General features: G+C 43.1%; 1 protein-coding gene across 1 annotated transcript in view; it reads right to left on the bottom strand.

Annotated features, from left to right (window-relative positions):
- Positions 1-1,380: 1,380 nt before the first annotated feature.
- The window catches only part of LOC147749155 (maestro heat-like repeat-containing protein family member 1), a 112,397-nt gene continuing 98,743 nt past the window's right edge, over positions 1,381-15,034 (bottom strand). Inside the window, exons 15-17 of the mRNA XM_086936536.1 lie at positions 5,051-5,134; positions 3,429-3,500; positions 1,381-1,795 (exon numbers count right to left, since the gene is read on the bottom strand). Coding sequence (XP_086792662.1) covers positions 1,751-1,795; positions 3,429-3,500; positions 5,051-5,134 — 201 coding nt within the window. The 3' untranslated portion in view covers positions 1,381-1,750. The remainder of the gene's footprint in view (positions 1,796-3,428; positions 3,501-5,050; positions 5,135-15,034) is intronic.

Here is a 15,034-nt window from a genome sequence, read left to right as displayed (position 1 = left end):
TCCACTGCCGTCCATCTGTAGTGTCACTTGATTACTGTATGTGTTCACAAATGCTTTACACACTGCCTCTGAGATAAACCTGTCTGCTCATGCCAAGCTACCAATAGGGTGAGCAGGGGTTATTTTAGGAGTATGCCCCTCTTACCCAGACTAGAGGCAAGGGGCCCTATTTGTCACAAGTACCTACCTGGGCCAACTACAGACCCCCAAATCTAACAATAAGAAAGGACATTTTGAGACACATAGCTACGCGGTTTGTTTACTAATTACCTTGTCTCTTACTTATGCCAGAGAAGCCATATGATCCTCAGTTGCATCTCTTCCTTCTTAGAATGAATCAGGAGTCGAAAAAATCATTTGGGGTAAAAAGCGAAAAATCTCCTGTGAGTTAGGGGCTTAGATACTCTTTCACTTTTTTTTTACTTTGTTATTTATTTCCTCAAGAAAGATGTATGTGCCCGTTACCCTGCTCAAGGACACTATATAATAATTGAAACAGTGAGATTTTTTGTCCATTGAAACATCCCAACTAACAAAGATGGTTGAGAATAGTTGAAGAAGATTCATAAATGTGATCAGCATGGATTTGTTTTTTATGGTGATTTGTGTAAATGTGGTTTCTTAGATTCTTCATGGCTTTTTAATGGCTGGCATAAGCGTTTACATAAACAAGGGACAAATTAGTAGGCTTGAGTGACAAAAAATTCCACAGCGCTCCATGGAGGACCAGAAGCAGCAGAGTGAGATAAGTCACGCTGCTGATTTTTACCACAAGAAGTAAAACAGCGTGAACAGCACCACAAGCAGAGCAAGAGGAGCAAGCTTCTTTCTGCCAATTGAAAACATGTTTAACTTGAGTGGCAGCTTCCTCAATGCAAGTGGCCGGTTTTTCAACATGAGCAGTAACGATCTGCTGTGACCACCCATGTTGAGGATTCTCGCCAGGAGATAGTCTAGCCTTGGTGAGCCAGGAGAGAGGAAATACTCCACTGCATGCCACTTTGCAGAGTTTTTCAGATCTCTGTGCTCTGTGCGGGGCACAGAGTGGGAAATACTCTGCAAACTCCGGAAGTGCAGCAAAGTTTACTGCCCAGCTAATTAACAGAATTCTTTTCGTCATGTTGCTTCTCTTGCACATGTCTGAACCCAGCAAATTCATAGACAAAGACCAGTGTGTCCCTGTGTTTCAAATTTGGGAATGTGATTTAAGAAACATGTTCTATCCAAATCTTAAATTCTACATTAAAAAACCTTGCTGAGTGTGATTTTTCAAGAGTGTTGCATTGTGTTGCAATATGCCCCACACATACTTAGTTTTGAAACTCTATCTTGAAGGATTATGCCAGTCATGTAGCCAAGAATATATGATAGCTTTCATTAAAGGCAAGAGTATGGATTTTCTTTATTTAATTTATTATGTTCCAAGGGCACCTTAAAATGCATAACAAACAAAAAATGTACAATGTTTACCTTCAGTTAAGTGTGGGTAAGAACATTCACATTACACATATTTTTTTGTGTTGAAAATTTGTATTGAGTTTTATAATATAATACAAGTTAATAATAAGGCATCAATAAGTGGTTAATAAATACAATACTAATAAAGGATATCAATGGAGGTATAACATTTGCTGTTGAATAAAACAAATAAATATGGAATACATAAATAGGTATATAATAAATGTTTATTTAAATAAATATGTAAAGAAAGGAAACGGTGAGGGATCCTCCATAAATGTTGTCAGTGATATCAGTCACAGTGGTCAGAATCGAAAGATGGCATTTCGGCTGGAACCTGAAAGTTGAAAGGTACAAGGTCAGATTGGTAAAGTAGGCAATTGCCCATCCTCACAGTCTAGCAAGCAACGTGGAGGCACCATGAGCTCATAAAATATCTTTTGCCTTGTTTTAAATGTTGGCTGGCAAAGAATTTAAATAACTTTAAGCAAGGTAAAGGGGGAGTTAGCCGGGAAGAGATTATGCCTCTTTAAACACTACAAGAGGTAAGACAGTTCATAAAAATGTGCTTCCATACAATATTGTACTCCAGTAGCGGCCTCATCTCTTCTCCAGTGTCACAACCTCTCCCACGAAGGAGCTACTCCACAGAATTCTACTACTCTTTGAAGTCTCTAAACAGCCAGTAGGAGTTTTGTACTCATTCAGATTATTTATAACAATCTGACCGCGACCTGATAAACACCAGTCTTGGACTCTAGGGGGCAGATAATGTTACTTACCCATCCGGGCCCCCCTTGCATCTGAACTAGATTTGCAGAATTATTTTGTTCTTCTGTGGCAATCCCAAAGCATCCATATAGGGATAATAGCCAAGCTCTTGGGGGCTCTATTCTCACATGATGCACGTAATGAATTCATATAAACAAAGTCTTTATCTTTTAAAAGGTTTTTCACCCAATCAACATAAAAGTGTTGCTTTGATGATGAGGACTGCTTTGAATGACCCTACCCCAGAAACGCCCCTTCTACAGCACCATTGGGATGTGAGCCTCAGTCTCTCCATGTCGTATGTTGATTAAACTTTTTCCCAAGACTCTTGAAAACCTATGCATTTACTTCTTTTTCTACACACCCAACTGTAATGTAATTTAAAACATTGATCAAATGTCTTCCATCAGAAGTGGTTCTGGAATTCTAAGACTATGAAGGGCCGATTGTATTCTTGAATATCTAGGACAAGAATATTGTCGCACAGTAAAACAGTGGACAAAATATAGAGGGACAAAATATCGAATGGTAAATGCACAGAGGAATGTATACATTTGCCATTATTAACGCCACATAAATGAAGATATATGTGTATGTGTTTTTTTGGGACACAGATGTGGAATTAGGTACAGAAAATCTATACAAATACCTTTTGACATTTTGTCTCTCGACTTTTTGTCAATGATATTAGTGCCTCACAATATTCATGTTCAGAGACACATTTGGAAGGCCAAATTATGGAACACAGTGAAAATGATGCAACATAATGTAGTGCATTCTGTGATAATACTATTTTGCTGTTTCATCACATATTAATGTTGTTCTCACAAGACGTTCTGGCTCCCTAGTACCAATATAACACTTGGGTGAAACAATCAGGTGAGTAGTTAACGTTTGCCACCGCGCAGCACCATGTGTTATATTTGATCCTTCTAAACCAGCCAAACATTTATTTGTGGAAAACTGCAAAGTGTGTATCATAGGATGGATTATTTGGCAAGTAAAGCAAACCCATAATTGGATGGAAGAAGCCCCTGGATACCCTCATGGGTGACAAGCACTGCTTTACAAATCCACCTTCCATTTACATTACATTCCAGAGACCACATTGATTAGTAACGGTTAGTTGTGTGATTCTTTCAATTGGATAGTACTCACACTCTCTCTCACATTGACAGAAAAAAGCATCAAAATCTTACCTCGCCCTCTGTAGATAGTATGAACTCGCACAACCTGAGAGTGCTGTTCATCATTTTGATCATGTTCTCAAGCTGATAGATAGAGAGAATGGAAACAAGAAGGCTATTTAGACTTGTAAAACTGTTGATATATTTCTCTCTAAAATGGCAAAACTGGTTGATCCTAGGTAATACGATAGGATAGTATTTATAAAGCGCACTTATACCAGCTGGTGTCAACGCTGTAAGTGAACAGGGAGAAGTGACAGCAACAACAACCTGCTAGGAGGCAAATAACCAGGGGCCAGATGTACGACCGGGGCATTTAGCGACTTGCAAATTACGCTCAATTGCGAGTCGCAATTTGCGAGTCGCTAAATGCCATGTACAACAGTGTCAGAGACACTGTTTGCGATTCCCAATGGGGTTGCACAATACATGCCTCATCAGTATTCATGAGGCACTCGCAGTTTGTGACCCCAGTAAGAATGGCTGGCCTTCAAAGGTATGGCGACTTGCTCGGCTTAGCAGAACTCCATGTCTGGGACTGCTTTTCAATAAAGCAGTTTTTTTTAAAAATCCAGCCCGTTTTCCTTAAAGGAAAACTGGATGTGTTTACAAATTAACGTTTTTGTTTTCCCCTGCATTTGCAAAGTGGAAGGGGTCCCCTGGGGGCACCTTCTCATTTGAGAGTGCATTATCACCCTCTTGAAGAGGGCGGTAAATTGTGAGTGTTTTGTGACTGCAATTGCAATTGCAAAACATCCTTACATAGGGTAGCAAATCGCAATTAGGAAGGGACACCCTCGGAATGCCCCATCCTAATTGTGAGTTGCAAATCCTATTTATCGAATTGCAAATAAATTGCTACTTGCTAAATAGGGTTTGTACATGGCCCTATTAGTTTTTGCATGTGCAAACGGGTCGCTAACCCGTTTGTGCATGCAAAAATGGGTCATGCATCTGGTCCCAGGTCTTCAAGAGCTTCCTAAAGACCAGAAGGGAGTCTGCCTTGGATATCAGAAGGGGCAAAGATTTCTAGAGTTTTACGGCTGCCACAGAAATAGAGCGGCCACCCCACTTGCACCTGCGAAATCTGGGAGTGACCAATTTTTTAAAAGAAGATTTTTTTATTATTTGCTCAAAGCCAATGCCAGCTGTATCCTTTGTCTAGTTTAGAAGTGAGGCAAAATTTGATCCTAGAGTGAAATGGAATTTTTGAGCCCATAAGTTCTTGCTTGTCCACAAGTAGGATTAACCCCGTGTATTTTGTTCTCATCTCTCACAGAAGAGGTTAGTCTAGTAGTCAGGACAATTGTTTTAATTAATCCCTGTTACCAGCAGGAGATAGATTCCACCTCTGTCTGTTTACTCTATGCACTAAAACCGTCTTTGAAATTAAGAAATCAGCTCTAGCTTTCTAAGGGTACCAGTGGGTGAGAGACGGATTGAGTTGCTACACCATTCACTCCTTGCTAGTATCGTAAAGAATTCCTTTGTTTCTGGGAATGGAGTGCATTTTCCACAGGCAGTTATTCCTGTGATATCTTGCAGATTTACTTTGATTTGTGAAGATGGAATGGAAGAAACAGAGTCCGAGAGAGGAGGCACATAAACGTTATGGTATTTTAAAGAAGACTCACATGTTTCTCAGCTGCTAAGGTGGGGATGTTGAAGGCATCCCTGTGTTCCGGTGGTGTTACTTCTTCAAGTAGTTTATATGGATACTGAAAATATAATAAAAAAGATCAGCATTACCAAGACAATTGTCAACAAAGGTGGACTGTTATGAGTTTCCAGAGATGGAAGTCATGAAACGCTGCACACCTCAAACAACTAAAAATGGAGAAAAAAAATTGTACAAGTAACTGCATACTATGCTTGCTTCCTATTTTGGCATTTCACATCCATAGCACCTTGCGTTCATCACCTTTTAAAGTAGAAGATATGTGTGAGTGAAATATTTCTATTTGTGAGTAATAGATCAAAGATGCAGAAATAGTGAATAATGATGAGCTGGCAGTGTACAAGTGTACTGCTACTAGAAGTGCTCACTCTGCTCTTTACTCAAGAAATCTTGTATGACTCCTAAACAATACATTTTCTACCTTATTGATGAATACCATCCTGGCTTCAAAGGGATCATCTACCATTGACATATCACTCTCCTCCACTACATTGTAAAGAACATCAGGGAAGAAATTACTGGGGGGTGTGGCCAAGCACCCTAGGATTGTGGCCACATTTTTAGCAAACTGGTGTCTGCTCTGAGAATCGTGCTGAATCCGACCCTTAGGCGACCTTTTTTCGGTTGCAAGCACCTGAACAATGGCCCTCATATTCACCCCCTTTGGCCCATCCAGGGAGCCCGGGATGAGAGTATGACCTGCCGAGAGATGGCTTGTCGGTGGCAAATTCCACCTGGAGCTGTGAACCCACAGTGGCAAACCCCCCTTTGCATCGATTCCTGGGATGAGCGAGGGAGAGAAGACAGCGGATTAGCCGGGGTGTGGGACAAAGCTGTTTTCACTTCCAAGCGGTAGCTCGTAATAGCGGAACGGGTACCTTAGAGTGGAGGAGATGGGCTGGGCGCTATAAGTAGCCAGGACTGCAACTGCATCCTGGAAGAGCTGACTATGGGACAACCTTTTCTCTGATGCAAAAATCCATGAGGCGGCCTCTACGATTTTCCCCTTCAGCTTACCCAAGCCGGGGACAAGAGAAACGCATTAGGCAAACAACGCCCTGCCGCGAGACTGGCATGACGCTAACGGACACAACCTAGAGCTGCAATCCCACAGCAGCGACCCACGTTTACCTCAGCATTCACTCTTGGGGCACAGCGAGTCAGAGGAAACAGTCACATGGAGAAGAGAGGTAGGGACCCCCTTTCACCTTTAGGCAGCCACATGGGCTTGTGACAGCCCAGCCAAATTGGCGGACAAGGGTAGATGAGACAGACTGAGCAACATGAGAATCCAGGACTACGATTGCAGCCTGGGTGGGTGGAAACCCACACATGACGTCTCACCCCAAAGGTAGGAGATGGGACACAGCTTCCCCCTCAGGAGGTGACCCCCCAGGAGCCCAAGATCCTGGGAGACTACTACAGCAAACACTGGTCTTGGACGGTCAAACAAGTACAGCAATACTCCACCTCACTGTGGTGTCTCAAGAGGATAGAGGGCGTGGCTTCTGTCCTGGACCAGCGTAGGCAGATGTTACCTGTATCAGGTGTAGGGGGTGACCCTCCTCTGCCCTTATGGCTGGTGATTAACAAAAAGTGAGCATTTATCAAAACAACAAGTGGTCCTGAGCATACTAAGATAACGAAAAAAATGGTAGATATAGATCACAATGGAATTCTATATAGTTTAAGATTCCTTGACCAGCCGGCCAGGGAATATTTATTGGTTCAATTGTTTAGGATCTCAAAGATACAAAAATTAACCCAAATGGTAAGGGTGAAATTGGGGCACAGTCCTGTGCCATATAGAGAAGAGCAAGACAAGAGGGTAAAGGTAAGTGAGAAAAGTTATTCAGGCAAACAAAAGTGAGCTAGCAGATCACTGGCATTAAATATACATTAGCAGTGTATCCTGGAGTCATTCATACAAACAGTGGTATCATATAAGTACATGTATGAACTACTCTGAGGTCGACGTTTCGATCCCTAGCTCGAGTATCACGGGATCATCATCATTGATATTGCCTGAAAGTAATTATTTATAACACCTGTTTTGAAAAGAAGAAATAAAGAAGGAAGAAAAACACAGATATACATAGTCATTGTTTGTATAGTCAATGCTCACATTGTACCAACAGACTTTTCATTCGGAAACGCAGTGGTCGGTGTTGCTATGAGGCGTGCGTATTCCGTGCAAACCCTCTGAGAAGCATGCACTTACTGTGGGCGGTCAGGCCTGGTGGGGTGAAGTGTCTGTGATGGGGCACATTGGAATTGTGAATCAAAGTGGTGGAGGGAATTTGGGTAAGCCGTGAATAAGTGAGGCTTGTGTTGGTGGGACAGTCGTCGGGGGCGAATTATCAGGGCTTGGGGTGAATGTAGGCCCAGGAAACCTACCAGGTTGGTGGCCCGGGTGGTTTAGGCTTCACTTGAGAAGGACCTTGTTGCCGGGGAGAGCTCGTGATTCTGTTGAGAATAATTGGTATTAATACCGGTCTCATAACTCATAGGAAAAAGGAAACTTGGTGTTGAATGAGCCTGGGTACCTTGGTAGGTGCACCGTAATTCAGATTGCAGTTTCATCTGAGATTCTGTGGGGGCGCCGGTATAGGTTAGAGGGCATGGCCCAATCTAAAAATTAATAATAAAAGGTTGCATACTTTTACTAGGTGCATGCACGTTTGAGGTGTTGCCACGGTGAGGAATTTAAATGGGTTACCTTCTAGGTTGGTATGGGTTGAATAATAACGAAGTCACAATTCTTTGATGTGTTCAGTTTTAGGGGCGTCTGCACCTCCGCAATTATTTGCTATTAAGCGGAAGAGAGAAAGATGGGATTAATTTACATTAATTTTTCTGTCAGTGGTATCATGGGGTGTCGAATAGGCTGCAGTTACCCTCGTTCGGTGGGGAATGGCACAGATATAGCATAGGTCCGAGGCAGTTACTGAAGGTACTGTCTGCTGGATCTAACTGGAGCGCGACACATTGGTCAACCTGTAAGGAGAAACGTGGATGAGCGCAATTAGCTTAGGGGTAAAGTGAAAAGTTTGTGGGGGCTGCCGGCGATTCGCGTTATGTTACCAGATGTCTTCCGGGTGGGTGCGCTGTCCTCACGCGTCTTACAATGGAGCCGGGTGAGGGAATGCGGCCAGGTAAATAACTGGTCCGCTGTGGGGTAAAGGAGAAGGAAGTTAAATTCTGGCATGTTTCTAGAACGGGGGCGTTCTAGTCAGGATAGAAACTGACATGCGGCGAGCTTACCAGTGGGAGACAGCAGTTCTCGGCGGATGCCGGTCACTGAGGCTGCTCTCAGTCGAACCCTTCCGGATGCTTGGCAGGCACCCTGAGTATTGGCTGGGAGAGCGATCATGTGATTAGGGAGGGTGCGTGGTGATTGGCTTGTCACAAGTCATGTGACGGGGGAAGCCGGAGGCCATAATGGCTTCATTGCCCACGGGGGCGGACATTTTGAGCTGGGTAAAGCTGTTGTGATTAAAAATTAAAATTACCCATTCACTTACTTTAGGGGCATAAGTTTTGGAATATAGGGACTGGGAATCAGTGGGGGATAACGGTAGAAACAATTATAAAACCATTTAAAGGTGCAGAAAAAGTGCTTGAATAGTGAATAACGTTTTTGTGAACATTACTTTTCAATCACATCTAGTGTTTAAAAGTTCATGACCAAAATTGTACTTTACATAATGTCTACAGAAAATTGTCTTTTCAAGGTTTGGGGGTTCTAGGTCAAAGTCAAATAGTTGTAGGTGGTTAGCCAGCTCACAGCAGGGTTGTCCAGTCCTCACTTCTGTTTAACCCTGTGTGGATGGTGTCAAATTGTATGATTGTCTTCAGTTCCTCTCTGTTGAGGAGTTGAGCCAAGTTGCCTCCTCTTTGTGGGAGTTTCACTGTTTTCAGCACTGTCCACTTGATGTCATCCACAGTGTGTTTCAGTTCTGTGTAGTGTTCAACGAGCGGTGCGTTTGGGGTCCCACATCGTACCCGGCTTCTGTGCTGGCCAATGCGAGTATTTATTTTCTGAGTAGTTTGGCCAACGTACATTTTCGGACAAGGGCATAGGATGGCATAAATGACGTTATTGCTGTTGCAATTAGTGAAGCTTTTCATGGTCACTGTCACATTGTTATGGTTGAAATTGCGCGCCTCAATAGTAAATTCACACATCGTGCAACAGCCACACTTAACGTGCCCTAGGATAGGAGGGAGGCCCCAGTTGGTTTCAATTGTGGTGGATGGGTTAGGAGCTGGTAACGCTGCTCTTATTAGATGGTCTCTTAAATTTTTGCTTTTCTTAAAAGCAAATACAGGCCTCTCTAAATTAATTGGACCTGCATTTAAGGTGGGCCAGTGCATGAGAATAGATTGTCGAATTTTGTTGGACACAGGGGAGAAGGTGGTTACACACGCTATGCGTTCGGTTTTGTCCCTTATTTTTGGTGTCAGGAGGGCTTCACGAGGGCAGTACTAAGCCCTTTTCGTGGCTGTTTTAATCAGTCTTTTGGGGTAGCCGCGTGCCCTCAATTTACTCGAAAGCACATCAGCTTCCCTGAAGTAGTCTTCTTTAACTGAGCAATTTCTTCTTATTCGTAGAAACTGGGAGTAGGGTAGGGAATCTTTTAGTGCCCTAGGGTGGTTGCTTTGATAGCTTAATAGTGTGTTACGTTCCGTTGGTTTGCGGAAGAGGCGTGTCAATAGTTCATTTTCATGATGAAAGATGGTCAAGTCTAGAAAGGCTATCTGGTTTTTATCATGAGTCAAAGTGAATTTTAAGCCATCACAGTTGTTATTAAGCCAGTGATTGAAAGATTGCAGTGAGGGTATGTCCTGGTTCCATATGAGGAAGATATCGTCTATGTACCTCCGCCATAAGCAAATCCCTGCATAGAAGGGATTGCTTTCTGTCAAGATGTTACTAGTCTCCAAGGCATCCATAAACAGAATTGCCAAATTGGGGGCAAAAATAGCCCCCATAGAAGTGCCCTTCACTTGCTGGTAATAAGTGTTGTCAAACATGAAATAGTTTCTCCTTTTCAAAACAGGTGTTATAAATAATTACTTTCAGGCAATATCAATTTCTTGTCCTGATGATGATCCCGTGATACTCGAGCTAGGGATCGAAACGTCGACCTCAGAGTAGTTCATACATGTACTTATATGATACCACTGTTTGTATGAATGACTCCAGGATACACTGCTAATGTATATTTAATGCCAGTGACCTGCTAGCTCACTTTTGTTTGCCTGATAACTTTTCTCACTTACCTTTACCCTCTTGTCTTGCTCTTCTCTATATGGCACAGGACTGTGCCCCAATTTAACCCTTACCATTTGGGTTAATTTTTGTATCTTTGAGATCCTAAACAATTGAACCAATAAATATTCCCTGGCCGGCTGGTCAAGGAATCTTAAACTATATAGAATTCCATTGTGATCTATATCTACCATTTTTTTCGTTATCTTAGTATGCTCAGGACCACTTGTTGTTTTGATAAATACTTGCTGCCCATGGTCCCGAGTGATTCAATGGGTTCCCCTTGTCCTCGTTGATAACAAAAAGTGAGCGACCCAAATAAACCCTTGAGGGCTTTGGTAATTAAACTGAAAAGGTAAAAGTGCCTTCAAGGGAATTTATTTTAGTATGTATTTTGTAATTTGTGATGGCTTTAAAAGGATGAATTCATGATCCTTAATGTGAACAAATCGAGTGCTATTAGAGATGAGGTGTATTAGAAAAATAGATTTTTATCAAAAGGAATTTTAAAGGATACACTTCATATACAGATAAGTAAACAACCAAAGAATAGGTCTGTGGGTACACACAGAAATAAATCAATACGTGACTCAACAGAACCTAAAAGACATCTATCCCCAGTCACATTGAATAAAACAAGATAGGGATAAGATGTAGGGTCAACGTTTCGGTTTCCTAAGAGTTATTTGTAGAAACCATCTTCAGGACTGCTGTCAATTGAAATCTGTACAGAGATATTGTAATCTATTCGACGTTTTCAGCACCCTCTTAGCATATAGAGCAGGTAGTGGACTTTACTGTGCTAATGGTGGCGTTTTGAGGTATGCAATCGCCCGATGAGCTGTAAGTCATCAAAAAAGTGAATTAAATCACAACTCCAAGTTAGAAGATAAATCTTTCCATACGTAGGTGGTCAATTTCAGAGCAGATAATTCGACAACCATACGGTGGTAATCTATTTCAAGTAGCAAACAAAGATTGCATTGTATCAACCTTTGGGACCAGTATAAATGCCGAGCCGAGTCAGAAATTATCTTGCCGCATGTAGAAAATTAATTTCAAAGCGGAGATTCACCAAGTCATGGAGCGAGAAACTAGTAACAAGCAGAATGCCGCGCGACGTTCTGTCAGCGATTATGGCTGGTGGGCCTGCCAGAGGGCATGTAAAACCAGCACCCAGAGAAATTCCTCATGGAATACTTCAGACCCTGGATCCTGGATTGTGAGTTTTCCCCCTACTTTGTTCTGGAAAGGGCACACAGTTGCCCTAAGTCCTCCGCCGGGGGGGACCCACTAGAGCCATTGTCATCAGGGTACTGAACTTTGTGAACTGATAATATATCCTGTGGCAGGTACGCCAACATCTAGACATCCATTGCACCAACTCCAGGGTTATACTCTTCCCCGATTACACAACTAAAGTGCAGCTCCTTTGTAAATCTTTCTTAGAGATTAAATGGAAAGTCAGGGCTGTGGACATTCAATATATGCTGATATAACCTGCCAAATTGAAATTAATGTCACAGTGGAGAACCATTTTCTTTGAGAGCCCGGAAGAGGCCTGGGACTGAGCAGTGGAGAGGAAATAACTGCCCATATAAACAAAGGAGCCAATGACATCTCAGGAGACTGTAGGGGGTCAACCATCCCACCCTAAGAAGAAGTGTAGCAGACTGATCGGAGGGCAACTCTGGTCACAACCAGAGGACAGACGTAGAGCATCCTCCTCAGACAGGAGAATTTTGGTACCCTTCCTTCCTTTCCTCCATGTATAGCTACAAATGTTGTCTCATTCACTTATGGAGAAGAGACACATTGCCTCCAGATAGAGGGGCTTGCTTGGAGCGAAGCTACACAAAACGATGGTGATTACTTGCTGCCGACTTCATCCCTCCCACCACTTCACACCCCACCGCTGTTACCTGTGCCAGCCGTGCCTGAAGTTGCGTACTATAGGGCTGATTTCGGTTGCAACACTATGCCTCATGCAAGACACATTACACGGCCACGGATCCTAGTCAAACGGGCTCCACGACTCGCCAAGACCTCTGACAACAAAACCATCCACTAAAAGCTGTTGTCTTGCAATGTCAGTGGGTTGCTGGATAAAATAAAATGCACAACAATTCTCAATAGGTCCACAAGCTGACCCTGGTGGTTCTATTGTTGCAAGAGACATATTTGCTTGGGAGTAGGGGTTCCTTTTTGGTACAGCATGGCTTTAACTGCGTATATCATGCAGGGTTTACTAGGTGCTCAACAAGAGTTACCTTTCCCCTGATGGTCACGCAAGCTATCTGAGACACCATGGATAGATATGTGGTGGTTACTCAATTCCTGAATGGCATCCTATGGATGGTAGTGTCTGTGTATATTTCACCGAACCTGCAGGCGACCACGATGAAAGATCTGATGACAGTTATCACCACAGTCTCGGAGTGGGACCTTATTGCAGCGGGCCACTGCAATAATTTCATGCACCTACAACTTGATGTGAAAAGAGAGGCTCAGCCCTGGTGCCATGGGTGGAGTCCCTGATGCTTTGCAATCAATGGAAAGCAAAGAACTAGTCAGTATGTATTACTTTCACTGCTGGACTCCGATTTCTCAGAAGGGTACCATTGACCACTGACCGATTTAACTAATTGGGGATGCCTAGGTCTAATACGCACTGAAGCCTTCAGGTTGGGTGACTGAGGTATGTTAGATTTTTGGAACACATGAAGGAAAAGATATAACTCTACCTCAGAACAAACTCCACAACAGATGTCTCCCCAATCACATTGTGGGAGGGAAGGAAAGCAGTTCTTCAGGGGAACACAATAGCAGACCCTGCATGGACAGCATTGTCCGATTCTCAAAAACAGCGAGAATATGGGAACATTGCTACACAGGTATGCAACCAACTCTGGTAGACTGGTTTGTCCCATAGACACGGGGCCCGACAGTGAGGTGACACACGATGCTGAGGCAATCGGCAATGACTGCACACATTACTATGAGAAACTTTACCAATCAAACACGTCGGGCAAGTGGAGCAACAACACCCCATAGCTGCAGACCTGATCATGCTGCAGGACTTGGATGCACCTCTGTCGAAGGAGGAATTATTTGCAGCCTTGCAGGAGATGCATTCTGGGAAGGTGCCCGGTTCAAGTGTATTACCTATGCAATTCTTAGAAAAGGTTACACCAACACTACTCTCTCACTTCTTTACAATGGTCGAAGCTGCATGTACAGCTATGATAATTCCCTATCATATCTAGGGGGCCTCAGTTGTAGTTTTCTCCAAACCATATAGGCCACCTACAGACTGTGCATTTTACAGCCTGATTCCCCTAAGTAATATTTAAGCCAAAATAGTTGCAAAAGCCGTAGCACCAGGGTACTGAAACAGGCGAGATTCCTAGTGATGCAACTGGACTTAGAGAAGGCCTTCGACTCAATTGAATGACCTTTCCTCCACGCCATCCTTGAAAAGATTAATTTTGGCCCTAAAGTCCTTCAGTCTGTAAATATGTTATACACATTGCCATGTGATAGGGTCAGAGTGAACACCATTTACTCACAACAGTTCCAGCTAGACAGAGGCCACTGGCAGGGCCACCTGCTGTCTACTCTCCTGTTCGCTCTTGTGATTGAAACACTGGCCAAATAGATCGGGGGATGCGCAGGTGTGGGGCTTGAGGTGGGGTGTAGAATTAGGGTACTGCATCTCTTTGTATGTGGTATGATGTCCTCCTTTATATTCAGCACCTAAACCAACTGATCCTACAGCTGATTTGCATTCTAGAAATCTACAAAGAAGAAACAGGCCTGAGGGTGAACTGGGGGAAATCAGTCATAATCCCTGTGGTGGCCATTCCTCCAGAGTTACTTCCAGGTGATCTGGAGCATTTAAATAGTTGGTGTTTGACCTGTCAGCCCGAGGCTGGTCTTCCCCAATCTTTTTGCCTCCACATTTGGCTAAATCTATTGTTGGTCCTAAGACTCTGAGCGCTTTACCACTCTGAATCAGTGCTAAAGAGCATGTGCTTCTTCCTTAAACATGTGTATAATTGGTGTATACTTAATTGACCTGTTTATTTAACTTGTAAGTCCCTTGTAAGGTGGTATATCATATGCCCAGGGCCTGTAAATGTAGTGCTACTAGTGGGCTGCAGCTCTGATCGTGCCACCAACAGAAGAAGCCTTTCAAACCTCTCTCACGCCTGCAACTGCAGTGCCTGTGTTTGCAGTTTAAAGCTACTTTGATTTGGCATTTAGAACTACTTACTAAGCCTTAAACTCCCCCTTTATTACTTATAAGCCACCCCTAAGGTAGGCCCTATGTAGCCCTAAGGGCACAGTGTATGCAAGTAAAACGTAGGACATGTACTTTTCTGTTTTGCGTGTCCTGATAGTGACAAACAGCATATTTCACTTTTCACTACAATGAGGCTTTTTCGTGTTTTGTATGTTTGGAATGGTAGTGATAAATCCAACTTAGTGGTGAAGTTGAATTTAACATTGCTATTTTAGAAATGCCACTATAAGAAAGTATGGAAAAGAAACAATTGCTGGACAGAATGCTGGACAATGCAAACATTCACCCCCGGTCACAAGGATCTGGGTTTAATCTATCATTCTTTTGCTTACCACACCACCCCAGGTTGGACCCAGCCA

This window comes from Lissotriton vulgaris, chromosome 1_1 (assembly GCF_964263255.1).
Source record: "Lissotriton vulgaris chromosome 1_1, aLisVul1.2, whole genome shotgun sequence".
NCBI lineage: Eukaryota > Metazoa > Chordata > Amphibia > Caudata > Salamandridae > Lissotriton > Lissotriton vulgaris.
The sequence above is the reverse complement of the archived record's forward strand: the minus strand, read 5'-3'. Positions and strand labels throughout refer to the sequence as shown.